The sequence below is a fragment of the Chionomys nivalis genome, chromosome 23 (assembly GCF_950005125.1).
Source record: "Chionomys nivalis chromosome 23, mChiNiv1.1, whole genome shotgun sequence".
Taxonomy (NCBI): Eukaryota; Metazoa; Chordata; class Mammalia; order Rodentia; family Cricetidae; genus Chionomys; species Chionomys nivalis.
The window spans coordinates 24,867,796-24,884,620 of record NC_080108.1 but is presented as its reverse complement, the minus strand read 5'-3'; the positions used below and the strand labels follow the sequence as shown (position 1 = coordinate 24,884,620).

Below are 16,825 nucleotides of genomic sequence, written 5' to 3'. Positions count from 1 at the left end.
ATCAGTGCTGTTAGCTCCCACGAGAGAAAAGAAATACAACCATTCGTGTTTTTATTTGTGTTGATAAAAGACTAGATTATAGACCGACAACAAACAGTCACCCGCTTCTTTGTTTTAAGCTACTAGATCTATTTTATTTTATATTTTGGCAAGATACTGAGAAATGGCCATGGGTAACCTTACAAACTGTGTTTTGAGTTAACCAGCTGTCCAGCTCCTGCCCAAGACAACGCTGGTTTTAGCGCTGAATAACTGTACCTTGGCACCCTCCTCCATCCTGGGCAGAATGGATAGCTGTTTCCTCCTGCTGGCAACAGTCTTCCAGGCTGTGATGACATTTTAGGGCCAACTGTCAAGTTCCCACTTGGAGACAAGCTAGTTAGTGCATGTTCTCTAATTCATGCCTACAATACAGGGTTCTACTCTCAGGGGAATTTGAGAACTGAAGTTTCCATCTGTGACCTCTCTAATAACTCAGGGCTACCATGGAAACATGGACAGAAACGCAGGTTGGCTTTCACTTGAGTCTGAAAGAACCACACAAAACCAGCCAGAAGACATTCTCTTTAGGAACGATGCTGATATTTTTCCCCCTCAGATCTTTATTTCTACACATTCTTGTGACAGTTCCCTTTGCAGGGAACAGGAGGTTAGCAAAAATAAGCTTCTTAGGTAATTCTAAATAAACACTTTAAATAAACTATCAAAACAACCGGTGGAAAACCGAGAAACATTCAGCGTCTTGTAGTCTCAACAATACAAACTGGGGGAGACTAGGTGTGGCCCCACCCTCCCTGCCCTACCACAGTGTTGATGTGACTCCAGACTGACTGGGTTCAGAAACCTGCAGGGAGCTTTTTAGACGTCAGCTGCAGTGTCTCCCTTCACTGCCTACACAGCTGCTACAATAATATCAGGGTAAGAGCCCTGCCCTTAGTGGCCCGGATACCCAGTAACCAATGACAGCTGAGGATTCCTCCATTCTGGTAAATACTCCAAACAGAACCTGCCCTGCTGTGCATTCCAACTTTAGCAATGAAAATGAATATTTAACATTAAGACCTTTATTTTTTTCAAATTAAGTAGAAGTGGCCATGATATTGATACTCTGCTCATACTAGCATCCATGTGCAAGTTCATGAACTAAGACGATGGCGCCCACCTAAGCCCACTTAGACTCATCATAAACTTCACATTGTCACTCTGTCTCATGTCATTACACCGAGGCTGTCACCTCGATCACATCCTAATAACTCACTCAGACTTGCTGATTACGGCAAAAATCCATCAGCCCATCTCTGGCGGTATTCGAAATGACAGGCCAAGGCAATGACTTCTGGATCAGGCTGACAACCATGAGTTCATCTTTATGGGTAACAAAGGCTTAAACCTTCCATTCAAATCCTCTCGCTTCCTGGACCCTGATGCAAGGTGTTTGAGAAGCAGATCATCTTAAGCCATGCTGCATTTCTCTTCTACTAAGCAATGAAAAAACCTCACTCTCCTCCGCCCAGCTGCTGGAACCAGAGCTGGAGATGCGCCCTGTGAGACAGGCACACAGGGAGGGAGGCCTTCCTGTACCACACTCCTCCCCTCCCGAAGATGGCATCACCTCGGATCCGTCTTGCTCAGTGCCCTACAGGCAGGTCTGTGGGCTGGGTTCAAAAGCATGGCTCAGCCGGGCAGTGGTGGCGCACGCCTTTAATCCCAGCACTCGGGAGGCAGAGGCAGGCGGATCTCTGTGAGTTCGAGACCAGCCTGGTCTACAAGAGCTAGTTCCAGGACAGGCTCCAAAACCACAGAGAAACCCTGTCTCGAAAAACAAAAACAAAAAAAACCCAACCAAACAAACAAAAAAGCATGGCTCAGCCGTATCAGAGCTGCTATTCTAAACTCACAGAACGCTGCACCGTAGAGGCTACTTTTATGTGATGCTGGATCTTCAGCATTGGGGGTCTTAAAAACAATATCCACATATAAAAGAACAATTAAATGAGCATATCATCCTACTCAGTGGTACACAATTTCAGGCCCATGATTTTTGGTCCATGTGGCCTTTGTCATCAGACAGAACCAGTCCTGGATGACGGATTGCAGGGTTGCATGGGGAGCTCTTGGTTCCTTCCCCTAAACAGTTAAATCCCCCCACCCCACCCTCGTACTTTCTGTTCAAAGTGCAAAAAGCTTTTCTGAGGTTTGTATATTGCTGCTGCTTTTTTAAATCCTTCATTGCAGGAGCTCAGAAAGACCTCCAGCCCACGAGAGGTGAGTTCAGAATGACTTACTCGGGAGGAACAGCTGCTTTGTGCTTCTGTGTCCCTGCCAGTCCAGCTGCAGGCTAAACATCTGTACTTCCTTCACTGCCTACACAGCTGCCTCTTCCAAATGAGAGCCAGTGTTCTGGTCATAAGGGTTACAGTACAAAGCAGCTCAGAACACAGGGCCTAGCCCAGTGGTCCTCACCCCTCTTAATGCCGCAACCCTTCAATACAGTTCCTCATGTTGTGGTGACCCCCAACCATAAAATTATCTTCACTGCCACTTCAGAACTGCCATTTTGCTACTGTTATGCATCACAATGCAAGAGTCTGTGGTTTCCAATGGTCTTAGGCGACCCCTGTGAGAGGGTCACAACCCCCATGTGGGAGGGGCTTCCCCAGGGCTTGGGTCAGCACGAAAGGTGTCCTGCTATCTCACAGCCTAGTACTGAAAAGACCGACTGGAGACTATGCCGTTGGCAATCCTCATCCTCAGCTGGCCATGCCTGTGGCCATGCTGACAAATATGTCTGATCAGGACAGTCACATGACCTGAACCACTAACAAGAGACCACAGCTGTACTTTCCAGAAAGAACTCTCAGCCTTCCTTTTTCTAAAGTTCTGTGCATAGAAAGCAAGTTATTCAATTTGAAATTAATTTTAAATCTCTGATAAGTAACTGTTTCTTTAATCATCTAGGGGATTTTTTTTAAATGTATAGTCTTGCTTATTACTTTCTATAATCTTATTTTGTTTTGCTTTTTAAGACAGGGTTTCTCTATGTAGCCTTGGCTGTCCTGGAACTGACTCTGTAGACCAGGCTGGACTTGAACTCATGGAGATCTGCCTGCCTCTGCCTCCTGAGTACTGGGATTAAAGGCGTGCACCACCACTGCCCTGCCTGGCTAAGATTTCTGTTTTTATTTGTGTGTGTGTATATGTGTGTGTATGTAGATATTTGCACATGAGTGCAGGTGCCTACAGAGGTCAAAAAGGACATCGGATCCCCTGGAGCAGGAGTTAGAGGTGGATCTGAGCCATCTGATGTGGGTGCTGGGAACTGAACTCAGGTCCTCCGCAAGAGCAGTGCAGGCTCTTAACTACTGAGCCATCTCTCCAATCCTTCTACAATTTCTTTTTGAAAAGACTTAGGAAAGAGAAAAATTTATGTATTTCTCCTTCCCAGTGTTAGTTTACTGTTTGATATTAGCACATGCAAACAAAACCTACCCTTAAGCATATTGTTTTAATCTGGTTAATGTTAAGGTGTCTTGCTTCAGATAAACAGTAGCACACAGTAGTAATAAGTCACGCCTGTGACCTGGTGCAAAACTCGCACAAACTCTCCCCACATGTGGAGAGAAAGCTTTAGAGAAAGGAACTTTTTAAGACTAAAAAGATGAAAAGTATCTGCCAAAGTCCCAACTCAATTGTAAAATCTCAAAGCCTTAAAAGGCCAGAGTCGATCTCAAACCTTCACAAATGAATTCTAAAACAAACCGACTCGGCCTAGGGTTCTCTAAATAAAGGTATTGATAACCAGCCTCCCCCTCCTCCGTACAATTAGTAGAGGCTTTGTATATTGGTATGTTAAAGGCTTTGAATAGCGATATGTTTCCAAAGTGCCCTTTAAGACAAGATAGTTCTGCTTATCAAAACCACCCATCATCCTCCTCCTCCTCGTTGTCTAGATAGACAAGGGCCACTTTCTTCTCGTCGGAAGCCACCGACCTTTGGTCTACCATTCTCTGTGGCTGCACAGTCTTGTCAAATCCAGCCTGCTCCGTGCCTTTCTCTCCCCGGGTCTGGTGTCCATCCCCAGCGGAGGTCTCAGAGCTCATGGTGGCTGCCTGCTCGTTGCTACTGTGAGCGATTCTCCAGCCACCATGCTCAGACACACTGCGAGCTTCCACTTCTGACCCTGCGTCTCGGGTCCAGCTGCGGACGGCTCTTGTGTTACTCACGTCCATCTGAAAGGTAAATGAAGTTTCTTTGGGCCCCGGTGCAATGGGACTTAGTGTGCTCCTGTCACCAAATACCCCACCTAGTTCAGGGGAGGCCGCCGAGCCATCGAGTACAAATGTTTTAGACAGGGGTCCACGGATGACGATGTGTTCAGAGGGTCCCTTCTCTGCAGGGCCTATCTGAATGTGCTTAAAGGATCTGCTGGTGCCTGCTGTCCCCTCTGCTCCTGTGTCCCCTGCACTGCCCGGAGGAAACTCAGGAATGACTGTTTGGAATGTATTCTCTTTGTTCCCGAGGATTTCTCTACCCAAGGTGACACTGTGAGTGACCTGGGTCATACCTGCTGAGCCCTCCACAAGGACCACGCCTTCTGAGTCCCTAAATTCCAGTGTCTGTGGGGCTATCAGCTTGGAGGTTTGGTGCCTCTGAGGCCCAATGTCAATGTGATGGATAGAGGTACTCCTCCCTAGAGACACTTGGGTGTTCCCAGAATCCTCTTCGACCCTCCACTCCACTTTGTCTGGGATGGGAGCTACGAACTGTATTTCCTCTCTGAGCCCTTCTTTAGGGCCTAACTGGAGATGCCTAACGAAAGTCTGGGTGCCCACCAACTCTTCAGTCGCAAAGCTACCACCAACCTGGGCTGTCCCAGAAACAGGACCCAGAAAATGAATTTCCTTTTCTACATGAAACTGCTCAGAGTCAGACATTCTGTGGTTCCTGGATATGTCTGCTTCCTCAGACGGTTCTGCTGGGCCAGGCTCTCCTGTACCTCCTGCCTCCCGCCAGGTAGGCAGAGAGCCTTGGAAGGTGATTTCGGTGGACACGTGACTTTGATGGGGACCCAGTGTAATGTGCTTCACAGAGCGGCCGGTTCCCTCAGAGCTGGCTGCCTCACGGAAGTCCCGACTTACCTCCACCACCTGTGCGGCGGGTCCTCCGTAGGACGCCTGCTCAGCCCCCCACATTTCTGTGGGGCCTAGTTTAACATGCCTTACAGACTGGCTTATATTCTCTAGCACATGAGACTGTGCAAAACCTGTCGGGCTGGTGACTTCCACGGTGGCCGACACTGGGCCCTGGGTAACGTGTTGATCTGAGCTGTGGGAGGACCAGCCAGCATCATCTTTCTCACCAGATGGGCTATACAGTTGCCTGGTGGCCCAGCGCTTGAAGAGAGTGCCCCCAGAAGACACTTCCTCCTCTCCATCTTCCCTGTCTGGGCTTCTAGGCATTGGGCTGGAGCGCTTGGTCAAACTCTCTCTTACCACCGACTCCACAGCCCTCTCTATCTCCCCAGCTTCATCTCTGCTCAGTTCCTCCAGGTCTAACTTATCTGCATCCACAGTCTGCGAGAGGTTGACTTCAGCCATCAAGGTCACAGAACCACCAGCAGCGCTCTGGACTTTCTTCACGTCCACGGAGACATTCCCTGGCTCTCCTTGATCCGGTCTGGTCAGAGCAGACAGCTCCTCCTTCATGCGCTCAGGCAAGGTTTCCTCCAGCTGCCCGATCACCTCCGCCATCTGGTGCCGGGGCTCACTGGAGAAGACACCCTTGATGGAGGTATGGAATTCATGTGGTATTTTGATTTCTTTCTCAATGACTGTGGGTTCTGCGTGCAATTCGCCACTAGCTTCTTCCTTCAAGTGGGCAGAACCAACGGCACCACCCAGGGAAGGTGCTGGAACCTCCAGGACCTTCACGTGCTTCTCTTTCTCCGTGTCATCTCTTGCTTTCCTTCTCCAAGGCCCCTGCACAATTTCATCTTGCCATGAGTACCGGATGGTGGACTCTTCTTCTATGTGGATTTGCCCATACACTGAGCCATCATCTTCTCTATCATGTCCCCCAGGGTACTCATCTGGGGTAGACACAAAGTAACTCTGCTCTCCCTCTGAGTCACCTGCCTCCGTCACTTCTTCCACATGAGGGATGCTCCCCTGGGGCTGCTTGGTCCTTTGACGCTGATGCACCGAGAATGCCTCATGGGTCTCTTCATGACCATCCTCTTCCTCAACAAAGCCCTTGGGGCTGGGAGACACATCGTCGACTTCTTCCACATGGAAGGCGGTAGGGAACTCTGCTGTCCCACCACCCGTGTAGCTCACGGGTTCTTCCACAATCTCCACATTGACGACTTTGGCTCTCCCCTCCCTTCCTTTCAGACCAATGTTGATCATCTCTCCTATCATCTTCTCAGCTGACTTGCCCTTCTGTCCCACTTCCTTGACCTCCTTGCTTAAAAGGTACTCCAGGCCAGCTTCATCAGAAACATCAACGTCTTCCGTCAGCTTGGACTCCAGCACGATTTCTGTCTTGGTTTTCCCACTGCCGGGGAGTTCTTTCCTGTCCACGTAAGTGACCTTCGTGTCTGGCAAAGAGCTGTCATTCCCTTCAGCGTCTGGAGCCTGAGTGAACTGCTTAAGGATGGTGGTGACAATGTTTTCGGCTATGGTCTCCGTCCTAGATTCACTTTGCAGGGAACTGGCAGCGTCCTGGGTATCCAACCGGAACTTGGTCTCTTTCGTTTCTGCCTCTCTTCCCCCGCTGTCACCAGCATCCTTCCTTCCGGACGACAACAAGTTTTTCGTGGACACTTCTGATCTGCTGCCCCGGGATACTTCTAGACTGATGGGTACCTCCCTTTCCTTCACACTTCTCTCCTTCGGTGATTTCTTCTCTTTGGGCTCGTCCCCCTGCTGGCTTTCTCTCGCTCTTGCATCTCTGTCTAACTTGGTCAGCTCTTCCCATCTCAAGTTTCTTTCCTCTGAGCCCTTCTCCTTAGAATCAAACATTTTCTCTTCTGGCTTTAATTTGACGACTCCCGATCTGTCCCTTTCTTGTTCCCTAGCGGTTTTCACTTCTAATTTCTTTCCCAAAACGACAGTTCTGTCATTTGACTGAGCGTTGTTCATGGCACCTGCCGCCAAGTTGCCCCGGTGATCTTTGTGTGACTCTCTGGTGACAATGGACTCTGTGGTCACCCGTATGGGGGTGTCCCTGGTGCCTCCAACTCTGGATCTATCAGAGAACGTTTTCACTTGAGCATCCGTGTTTCTCAGAAGGCCGGGAGTTGGAACAGCAGGCCTGAGACTGGCTTGACCGCTGACAGTTTTCTCGAGGGATTTTTGCTGCACGGTTGTAGTGGAGGAAGAATACCCAGAGGTCGGGAAGCCCCTTCTAGCAGGACTCTCAACAGCCGTGGTTGTCTGTGATTCAAGGTGCCCTGGCCTTGTAGAATACAGAGCTGAGCTATGACTTACAGCTGCCCATGGTGTTTTTTGCCTGGGAAATAGATTTTTCTCATTTTTCCTCTGAATGACTGAGCTGGTGTAGCGATAGGATGCATTTCCGGACTCTGAAAATTGAACAGACAGTTCATTTAGATGATAGGCATCATTCTTTTCACCCTAAAATCATTGCTGTAGGTCATCTCGTATGTCAGTATAAAATATACAATTATTACAGAAAGGACCTTTTCAAGACAACACTTTGATTCCCGACATTATCCTTGGGTTGTTCTAGAACTCCCGTCACAATAAGATACTGCCCCACAAATACCTCCGCCTAACCTTCTTCCCCAGCCGCCGGTCTTAGAATACTCCCTCAGCTTAAGAGAACCATCAAAGGTCTGAGTGTAAAGTGTGCGAGTGTGCCAGAGAGGTCAGAAGCCTTGGGTTTTCTGGTTAAATTTTCACAGTATTATGGTCTTCAGAGTCATCAATTCTGACTGTGTTGAGGAAAGGTTACCGGCTTCAGCAGAGAAGAGCTCTGTAATTACGAAGAATATAGTTACTGGATGCTGAACAGCGCATCCCTCCACTCAGGTGCTGGGCCGCAGGGATGGAAGACTTTAGATTTTCTAAGCTGCCTTGTATGGTTATACTTGACGAGGTATAGTTTAAAAATCAAAGCAGTTGTCAGAGCGCCCCCTGAACTAACGGCATCCCCCTGGAGTCAGCCTTAGCACTTCCGGTTATACTCAGGGTCATTCCCAAACAGTGGGAATCTTCAGGCACACAAACTCCAACAGGGTAACCGGCTCTTCGGAGTGTCAACATGACCAAGGCGCCAACCACTCCGAGAGCGTTCCTTAGTGTCCACCACACCCCATCTGGCTGGGCACCTCTTTATCCCTCCCTCGCAGCAATGGAGCCTAGAGGCCTCACTGGGACAGGCCCCCAAGATACCGGGAAAGAGCCCAGGCTGGATCAAGGTTTACAAAGATTTCTTTTTCAGGTTAATTCACTGATCCTAATCTAGAAACCCCAGAAGACAAACCCCCATGGTCAGTAGGAGATATGGAAGCTCACAGGCTAGTGAGGAGATATGGAAGCTCACAGGCTAGTGTTAGGTCCCTCATGTCATAGGCAGCAGCCAACATTATTTCGGGGCACATTTTAAAAGGCCATTAAGTGCACTAATAAGTATCGATCCGTTTACTAGGCAATCATCTGCAGGTTGATTCCATAAATAGTTAATGAGCAGCTATACTATGCAGGAAACACAACTACTTATAAAGACTGACCCACAACTAGACACCTTTATTCCACAGCATCTTTCTTTAGCATAATACCTAAGCATTAAGACAACTTAGTTCATAAAGGTGAGGTATGCATATTGTTCAAGCAGCTTGAAGAACAATGGACAAATAGATCAAGTTAGCAGAGATACCTACCTGTCCTCTTCCTGACTCTAAAGCCATGCATGCCTAGTGAAATATCACCAAATCCCACGCTTAGAATGCTAGTCCTCCCAGGAATTTGGTCCTTGGCCCTTTATTTCTCTCTTCTAAATTCATGTTGTATGTTAGACTTCCAGACACATAGCCACAGTTTAAAATTTTAGTAAACCTTGAAACCTGGCAGGTGACAGCTCTTCTGGATGTCAGGTAGGCCAGGCAATGGCTACTTGTATGGGTCTCTCTGTTTTCTTTCAGACTTACCCTCAAAATGAGGGCACAAGACTTGTTGACTGTTACTTAAAGACAAAAATCCCTTCTAGTCATAGGTGATTAGAACCACAATTCAGAGGCTGAACCCCGGGACCTGGCAAATCAGAGATGTGGCTAACAGGGGCAATGAAAACATGAACGCCACTGAGGAAGGCACATGATGGGCCTCGTAGGTGCTGGGTTCCAAAGGTGCCCAACCTGTGGGCTCTCTCCCCACACCCGGGTTAACTAAAGATCGCAATGATTTCAGATGAAATGTCTATACGGAACACATGCAGACTGTTTTCCTGTCATCTCCCCTAAGCAATACAGCGTGACAGCAATTTACATGGCACACACATGGTACCACATACGCTAAGTAACACAGAGGGGATTTGAAGTCTGCAGGAGGATGTACAAATCCTGCAACATCTTAGACAAGGAACTTGTGCATCTGCGAACTTGGTGATGAGAGATGTCCTGGAGACAGTGTCCCCCAGACACCAAGGAAGACTTACGCTGAGCATCCATATGTCTTTTAACCTGACACTGCTTAGCCAGAATCCCTTTAAATGTTCAGCAGGCTTAATATTTCATTTAAAAGTTATCTTACAGATTTTGAAGGTCTTCCAAAGGAGCATATTAAGCTCTCTTATGCCAGATCTACTGCTGTAGGAATGAAAGGCCTAGTCCGAAGCTTTGGGCCCAGACTACAACAGGACACCTTCCAGACTTGCTACTCCAACCTAAGTTGGCAGAGTAGTGTCATTGTAACCCAGTAAGGTTACACTTTCCAGTGTGCTGGCTACATGCTATTCAAAATAATAATTTTGGATGTTAGTTTCAGCCATAACTGTTTGGTCTGGAAAAAGAAAATAGGCCCCTTCTGTGGGTATAATGAACACATGCACATCCACACCACCCTGCTTTGGGTGATGCTCCTCAGAGAGGAAGTACCTCCGAATATTATCTACACAGGCAGAAAATTCCAGTGACTGCTTCCAAGGCCATTCTGATCCACATTGTAATTTAAAGTATATCCCGTTCAACTAAAACCTAGTTGGTACTTAAAGGTATGATGAACTATTCGTTAAATGGGAAACAGTTTGTTTTCCTCAATCCTCTCTGTCTAGGTAATAAACCCTCCTCCCTCTGCGGGAGTGGACAGCTCTGACGGGAAGCTGCAGCGCTAACAAACACAGCCTCTAGTATTTACCTTGCGGCGGCATGTTTTCAATGTCCTTCCTCCAGATCAGTATCTCCGGATTGCTTTCCCCTTCCAATAAGGCCCTGTGAGAAAGTTATTTTTAAAACAGTTTAGTATAGAGTGAAAGAGAGAAAAATGATTTTCGTCAAATATGTTGGGCAATATTTTGTCAGTGATCATACCACCACAGGACCACGCGTTTAGGACCTGTGCCTGGAGATGTGGCTTGGGTAAAGTGCTCCGGGATGGCCACGGCTCTCTGCTCACCGTCACTCCTCTGACCCCGGCATAGCATCTGGTGCACAACAGCTGTTCAAGTGACAACCGCTAAAGGAAGAAAACGCACGGGCCGGGCTTCGGAAGTACCGGAGAATTCAGTCCTTCGAGGAAATCCCCCCATCTCCCCCCCCCAAAAAAAAAGAAAGGTAAAAGGAAACCTTTCCTGTCCTTGGAAAAGTGGGGCATACACCAAGTAATGCTGGGGAGACTGATGCAGAAGGGCAGGGCAGGGCCTAGCTTCTTTGGCCCGCAGAGAGAGGCCTAGGCCAGTATTTCACCCCAGTTACAGGGCCCCAGAACAACTGACCCCTCCCCCAACCTCCCCCCTACAGGAGTCATGGAAGTGGGAGATGGATGGGCAGTGGACGAGGAGCAGAGCACGGAGCAGTAACAGACACTGTTTGTAAACAGGAGATTGGATGGAGTTGGCATTTCTTCCTTGTTTATAATACTGAGGATCTAACCTAGGGTCGTGTATATGCTAGATCATACATATGCTATGCGAGGCCACATATAGTCTAGGCAAGTCCTCTGCCCCAGAGCTGCATCTGCAGAGCTGTGTGGACACCTCAGAGATGAAGGTCAGCATGTAGAAAAGCACCCCCATGGGCGCCCCACTTCCCCTTCACCCCCTTTAAGGAGACGCAGTGAGAAGTACTCAGCTAAGTTGAGCTCCAAATTCCTAAGATCACAGTCTTCACTAAGTTGTCATTTTGCATCTGCCATCGCAGAGAGGCACTGAGGAGGGCATGGGCCCAACAGAGCCACATGCTGGGAGGAAGGGTTATCGGTGGGGTGCCAATCAGCTGGTCACTTCCAAAGACCTACAGGACTGCTAAAAGCTGCAGACGCAATAGTTGTATGGTTGCTAGAGCAACATGTGAAGGCCCTAACCACAGCTGCCAGGGATACAGCACACACGCAAAGGCTGATGAGAAGAAGCACAGCCCACGTGGAAACACTGATACTGGAACCTGGGGCCCACAGGGAAACACAGCAGGGGGACCAGATCCCAGCTGGCCTTGGCAGATTGAGGAAACTACACCAAGGTTCACCTCTACTGAGTGAAACGCGGCAATCCCCACAGTGGTAGCTACAAGGAAACGAAACACAGAGGGTCTGCCTGAGGTTCACGCTGTGGGCCGACCACAGGAGCAGTCACGGAAGTGCACATGCCAAGAACAGCAAGGCCAGGGCTGAAGCCCTTCTACTCAGGACGAAGGCCAGGAAACAGGACACCAATCCATTAATCCCCACCCTCATGACCAAGCAGTTCAGCTTCCAGGAACACAAACAGCTTCCATCATCAAAAAAAAAAAAACCCTCTGAGGGCTGAATAATAAGAGAAATGTTCAGGGGCAAAGTCAGATGCCTATACCCTGGGGTTATTTTAACCGTTCCACAGCTGAGGGTCAGAGCACGGCCTCCAGACAAGGCCATGCTTAGACCATACAAGATTCACACACGTCAAGGCCAGACATAGACCCAGGCTGCCGGACTCAGGACAGAAGGAGCCTTTGGGAGTTCGTGTCAGGAGAAGATATTGCTGATGGGGACGGGGGACCAATGATCCGGGAAAAACTATGCCTTTCCCCACCCCTCAGCAGATAATGGTTCTGTCTCTCCTCCAGGGCAAAGGCAAAGCTTTATCCAGCTCTACGGACGACAGGGCCAAACCAGAACGGAACAGTTGCGCCTCCCGTATCCACTTACACATGTGGTTCTGATGTCCCAGAGCTCTGGGCCTTGCCCAGCTCCCTCTCCGAGGAAAACAGGCCGGAGTGAAGACAGTGTCTTGAAAGGCCCATGGAACACTCAAAGACAGAACCCGAACCCAGCCCCTCACCTTCCACTTGCTAGGATCCTATGAGACAGGGATGATGGCAGTGCCTGAAAATTCCAGAACCCATAAATGATGCCCTCGATCTCTATTCTATGCCACATTCATAAAAGCAAACTCAATAAATGATGCTCTCTATCTATATAGACCTATACCACATTCCTAACAGCAAATTTGCATAAATGATGCTATCTATATAGACCCTCTATATCACATTTATGAAAGCAAATTCAACCTCTCGGTAATTTCATCCCAATTTCCCCCATTTGTGCTCTCCTTTGTGAGTCTCCAATCTGCGCCCCAGTCCGTGGCTGAATCCTAGAAGGCAGGGGCACATGTCACCTGTACCCAGTACAGAGCTTGAGATGAACGGCCGGCCCCTGGGTTCGCAGTTCTTGCCACTGGAGCACTTGCACCTCCAGTGACAGCACTGAATCCTGACTTGTCAACACAGCTCCCGGGACTAATATGGCAAAGTCAGCGACTACGGTGCTAGGGAGATTTCCTGTGACCCCTTCAAAGAGCAGCAGGAGGGACAGACTTTAAAAAATGTGTAGAGTGCTCTCTGAGGCTCCCACCAAACCCGGTTATTTTAAGAGCAGGCTAGGAAAGCTGCCTCCAGGCCACTGAGACTGCGAGAATGCCAACTCTCTGAGTCACTGGCTATTACAGCTCCATGGGCTGACTGCCTCTCCAATAGGAAAACAGGCAAAGAAGCAGGAGACCAGACCCTGGCCTCATTAGGAGCCCGGCACAGCCCATGATGTGGAAGGGGAGCTGTAATGTGGCCTCTGGCCCCATTCCAGGCCCTAATGGGCCACCCAGCCTCCCAACCAGCCTGGTATGGGGCAGCCCATGGCGATGGGTGCGTTGAACGGAATTTCAACTAGTCTTCAGCACTGTGGGCGCAAGGCCGTTGAGATGCTCGTCTCCCATAACCGAGGATAAGACGAGGGAGAGGGACGGACGGGGGCATTTCCAGGAGTGACACCTGTGAGGGTCTGTGGGTGGTCCACGTGGTGCTTTCCACAGGTGTGGAATGGGGTGAGAAGAGAGCAGGATCGCAGACCCTCAGAGTCGCCCCCTTCTGCCTGTTCCCTGCATAGCTGAGCTCTCACAGTAGGGGCAACAGGGGTCACCCTAGACACTGACGAGAGCCAGTCAGTACTAGAGGATGGGAGAGAAGGGAGAGGAGAAAAGGGAAGGACACAAATGCTGTGTCTGGGGATGGGGAGAGGGGGTGAAGGGACGAGGAAGGGACAGTGCTCGCCATCTGTGGTCATTCTTTCCGCGGTAAGTTGTATTTCCAAAAGCCAGCTTCAGACCGAGACCGGAGACAGAAAACAAACAAACCATGGCACAATTAGCAGACAAGCAAAGGATGCTGACCAAACAGAACAGAACCACTGGACCTTGACTCAAATCCTGGACATGACTTCTGAGTTCCCTAAGCCTCAGCAGGGCGCTCTGACCAGTGGCGACTTACTTTCCCCAGTTCCGAAATGGGATGGACGCTTAGGTTTACGATGACAATTAAGTAAGCAGCAGAAAGTTCACAGAACAAAGGCTGTCCCTGAGTAAGTGCCTGATGAACAGCATCATCATCTCCTTCTACGGCCTCAGAGGAAAGGGGTTCTCAGCTACTGAAGTCAGCCAAGGAGAGGAGTGTTCTCTTTCTTCATCTGGCCAGCGCCCAATCCCGGCCAATCCTCTCACTCACTGTTTGTGTTTCAGATAGTCTCACAGGGTAGCTCAGGGTGGCTTTGAACTCTCACTCACTGTTTGTGTTTCAGATAGTCTCACAGGGTAGCTCAGGGTGGCTTTGAACTTGAGATCCTCCTGCTTCAGTCTCTCAAGCACTAGGGTACAGCGTGCACTACCACACCTACCTTCTCTCAATTATTTATCCTTTATTTCATTTTTTTTTTTTGATTTTCGAGACAGGGTTTCTCTGTAGCTTTTTGGTTCCTATCCTGGAACTAGCTCTTCTAGACCAGGCTGGCCTCGAACTCACAGAGATCCGCCTGCCTCTGCCTCCCAAGTGCTGGGATTAAAGGTGTGCGCCACCACTGCCCGGCTATTTCATTTTTTTTGAGACAGAGTGTCTATGTATAGCCCTGGCTATCATGAAACTCGCTCTGTAGACCTGGCTGGCCTCGAACTCACAGAGATCCGCCTGCCTCTGCCTTCTAAGTGCTGGGATTTAAAGCAAGCGCCACCACCACCCAGTTCAATTCTTTATTGTCAAACTACAAAATTTTGCCCATTCCAAATATTTTTTACTAGCAACCAGGTCTCAGTGTGAAACACCGATTTCTAAATACCTATACCCCCAAACTAGGATATAACTTTAAAAATAAAATCTACTTCATTGAAGCCTGTGAAAATGCTAAGAAATACAGTCTTTAAACACATGTAAAAAGATACAGGTAGCCTGAATAATAATGGAACAGCCAGAAATGCCATGACCACGAGGCTGTCCACACTCGGTGTCACCTGAAAGCGCTCACTAGTAGGCTAGAGATCACACTCTCCCAGCCTCTGTTAAAACACGGATATCTCGTCCACTGTGATCAAAAAGTGGAAGCATGGAGTTTTGTGCCACCATTATTTATCTGCCTGGGGTTTTGTTTGCTCGGTGTGGGGTTGGGGAGGCAGGACGCACTTGTGTACAGGTATGTGCCTGCACAGAAGCCAGACTCTGCACTATTCTCTCTAGTTGGAGACTCTCACGGATCCTCCAAACTGGTAGCCAGCAAGTTCTAACTAATGACCCTCCTGTCTCTGCCCCCCGTAGCAGTGGAATTACAGCTCAGTTTTACCAATGCACATAAAACAAAATAAATAAACTACTTAAAAAAAAAAAAAAGAACTCACATTGTTTGTACAGCAAGTGCTCTTACCCACTGAGCCATCTCCCCAGCCCAGATGTGACGGTCTCTAACTTAACTTTTCTAAATGGCTTACCATATCTATTTACTGGATGTGTGTGCGCTCACACATGTGCCACGTTATGTGTGTGATCTCATGACCTGGAGGAGTTGGTTCTCTCCTTTTACCATATGGGTTCCAGGGAATCAAACGCAGACTTGGTGGCAAGCATCTTTACTCACTGGGACACCCTCACTAGCCCTAACTTTAAGACATGGGCATTCCATCTCTGTATTATACAACCGTAGCTCAGGAGATGAGACCTCAGGACTTCCTCTGCTGCCTTCCTGTTTCCGTGGATTGTGTTCACTCCGAGAGAAATAGTTTGCAGCTGGAAAGGTTTCTTTGTGGCTCCGTTTCACAGATTCCTATTTGTCCTATATCTGTGTGTCTGCCTTGAGGCTGAAATTACAGGGTGAGGTGAGGCAAGAGAAAGAGTAGAGAGGCGACCAGGGACAACAGGGACCTCTTTCCAGGTCCCACCTCCTGGTGTGTACCACTTCATCCCAATACGGCTGTCCACTGTGAATCCAATTAGGTAATCCACGGATGGAGCCAGAGCCCTCAGGATCCAATCACTTTGGAAAGCCTGTCAGCAGTTATTAACCAAATCTTCTTTAACACATGCTCCTTCTGGGGCTTGTTCCATCTCCACACCACAACCCAGGTGGGATATAGAACCTCCACGAGTCCTTCACTCTGTGTCTTAATTACTTTTCTACTGTTATGCAGAAACCATGGCCAAGGCAACTTATGGAAAGAAGTGTTATTCCAGGCTTGCTCCTGTTTCAGAGGATGAGCTCATGACCATGACGGTGGGAAGCATGGCAGCAGACAGACAGACAGACAGGTAACTGAGAGTCACATTTTGAGACGACTACCACCAGGGAGAGAAAGCATCCCGCTTCCTTCCAGATCTCTGCTCACTCTCCTCCACTTTTCCTCCCTCCACACACTTTTTTATTGATTTCATTGAGCTCTACATTTTTCTCTGCTCCTCTCCCTGCTTCTTCTCTCTCCTTTAACCCTCTCCCATGGTCCCCATGCTCCCAATTTACTTCAGAGATCTTGTCTTTTTTCTACTTGCCATGTAGATTAGATCCATGTGTGTCTCTCTTAGGCCATTCTTCAGTCGAGAGGCATTTAGATTGTCTCCAGGTTCTGGCTATGGCAAGCAATGCTGCTATGAATACAGTTGAGCACATGTCCTTGTGGCACGATTGAGCATCCTTTGGATATATGCACAAAAGTGGTATTGCTGGGTCTTGAGGAAGGTTGTTCCCTAATTTTCTGAGAAATCACCACACTGACATCCAAAGGGGCCGTGCCCGTTTGTACCCCACATCCTCTCCAGCATAAGTTGTCATCAGTGTTTTTGATCTTGGCCATTCTTACAAGTGTAAGATGG

The 16,825-nt window shown here is 48.6% G+C and overlaps 1 protein-coding gene across 2 annotated transcripts in view; it reads right to left on the bottom strand.

Annotated features, from left to right (window-relative positions):
• Window positions 1-53: 53 nt before the first annotated feature.
• Synm (synemin) overlaps window positions 54-16,825 on the bottom strand; it is a 30,148-nt gene continuing 13,376 nt past the window's right edge. Inside the window, exons 3-5 of one of the 2 annotated variants that reach the window (XM_057756157.1) lie at window positions 10,377-10,450; window positions 5,139-7,585; window positions 54-4,229 (exon numbers count right to left, since the gene is read on the bottom strand). In XM_057756157.1, coding sequence (XP_057612140.1) covers window positions 3,912-4,229; window positions 5,139-7,585; window positions 10,377-10,450 — 2,839 coding nt within the window. In that variant the 3' untranslated portion in view covers window positions 54-3,911. Of the gene's footprint in view, window positions 7,586-10,376; window positions 10,451-16,825 lie in introns of both variants that reach the window. The other variant, XM_057756156.1, reaches the window with a different exon arrangement.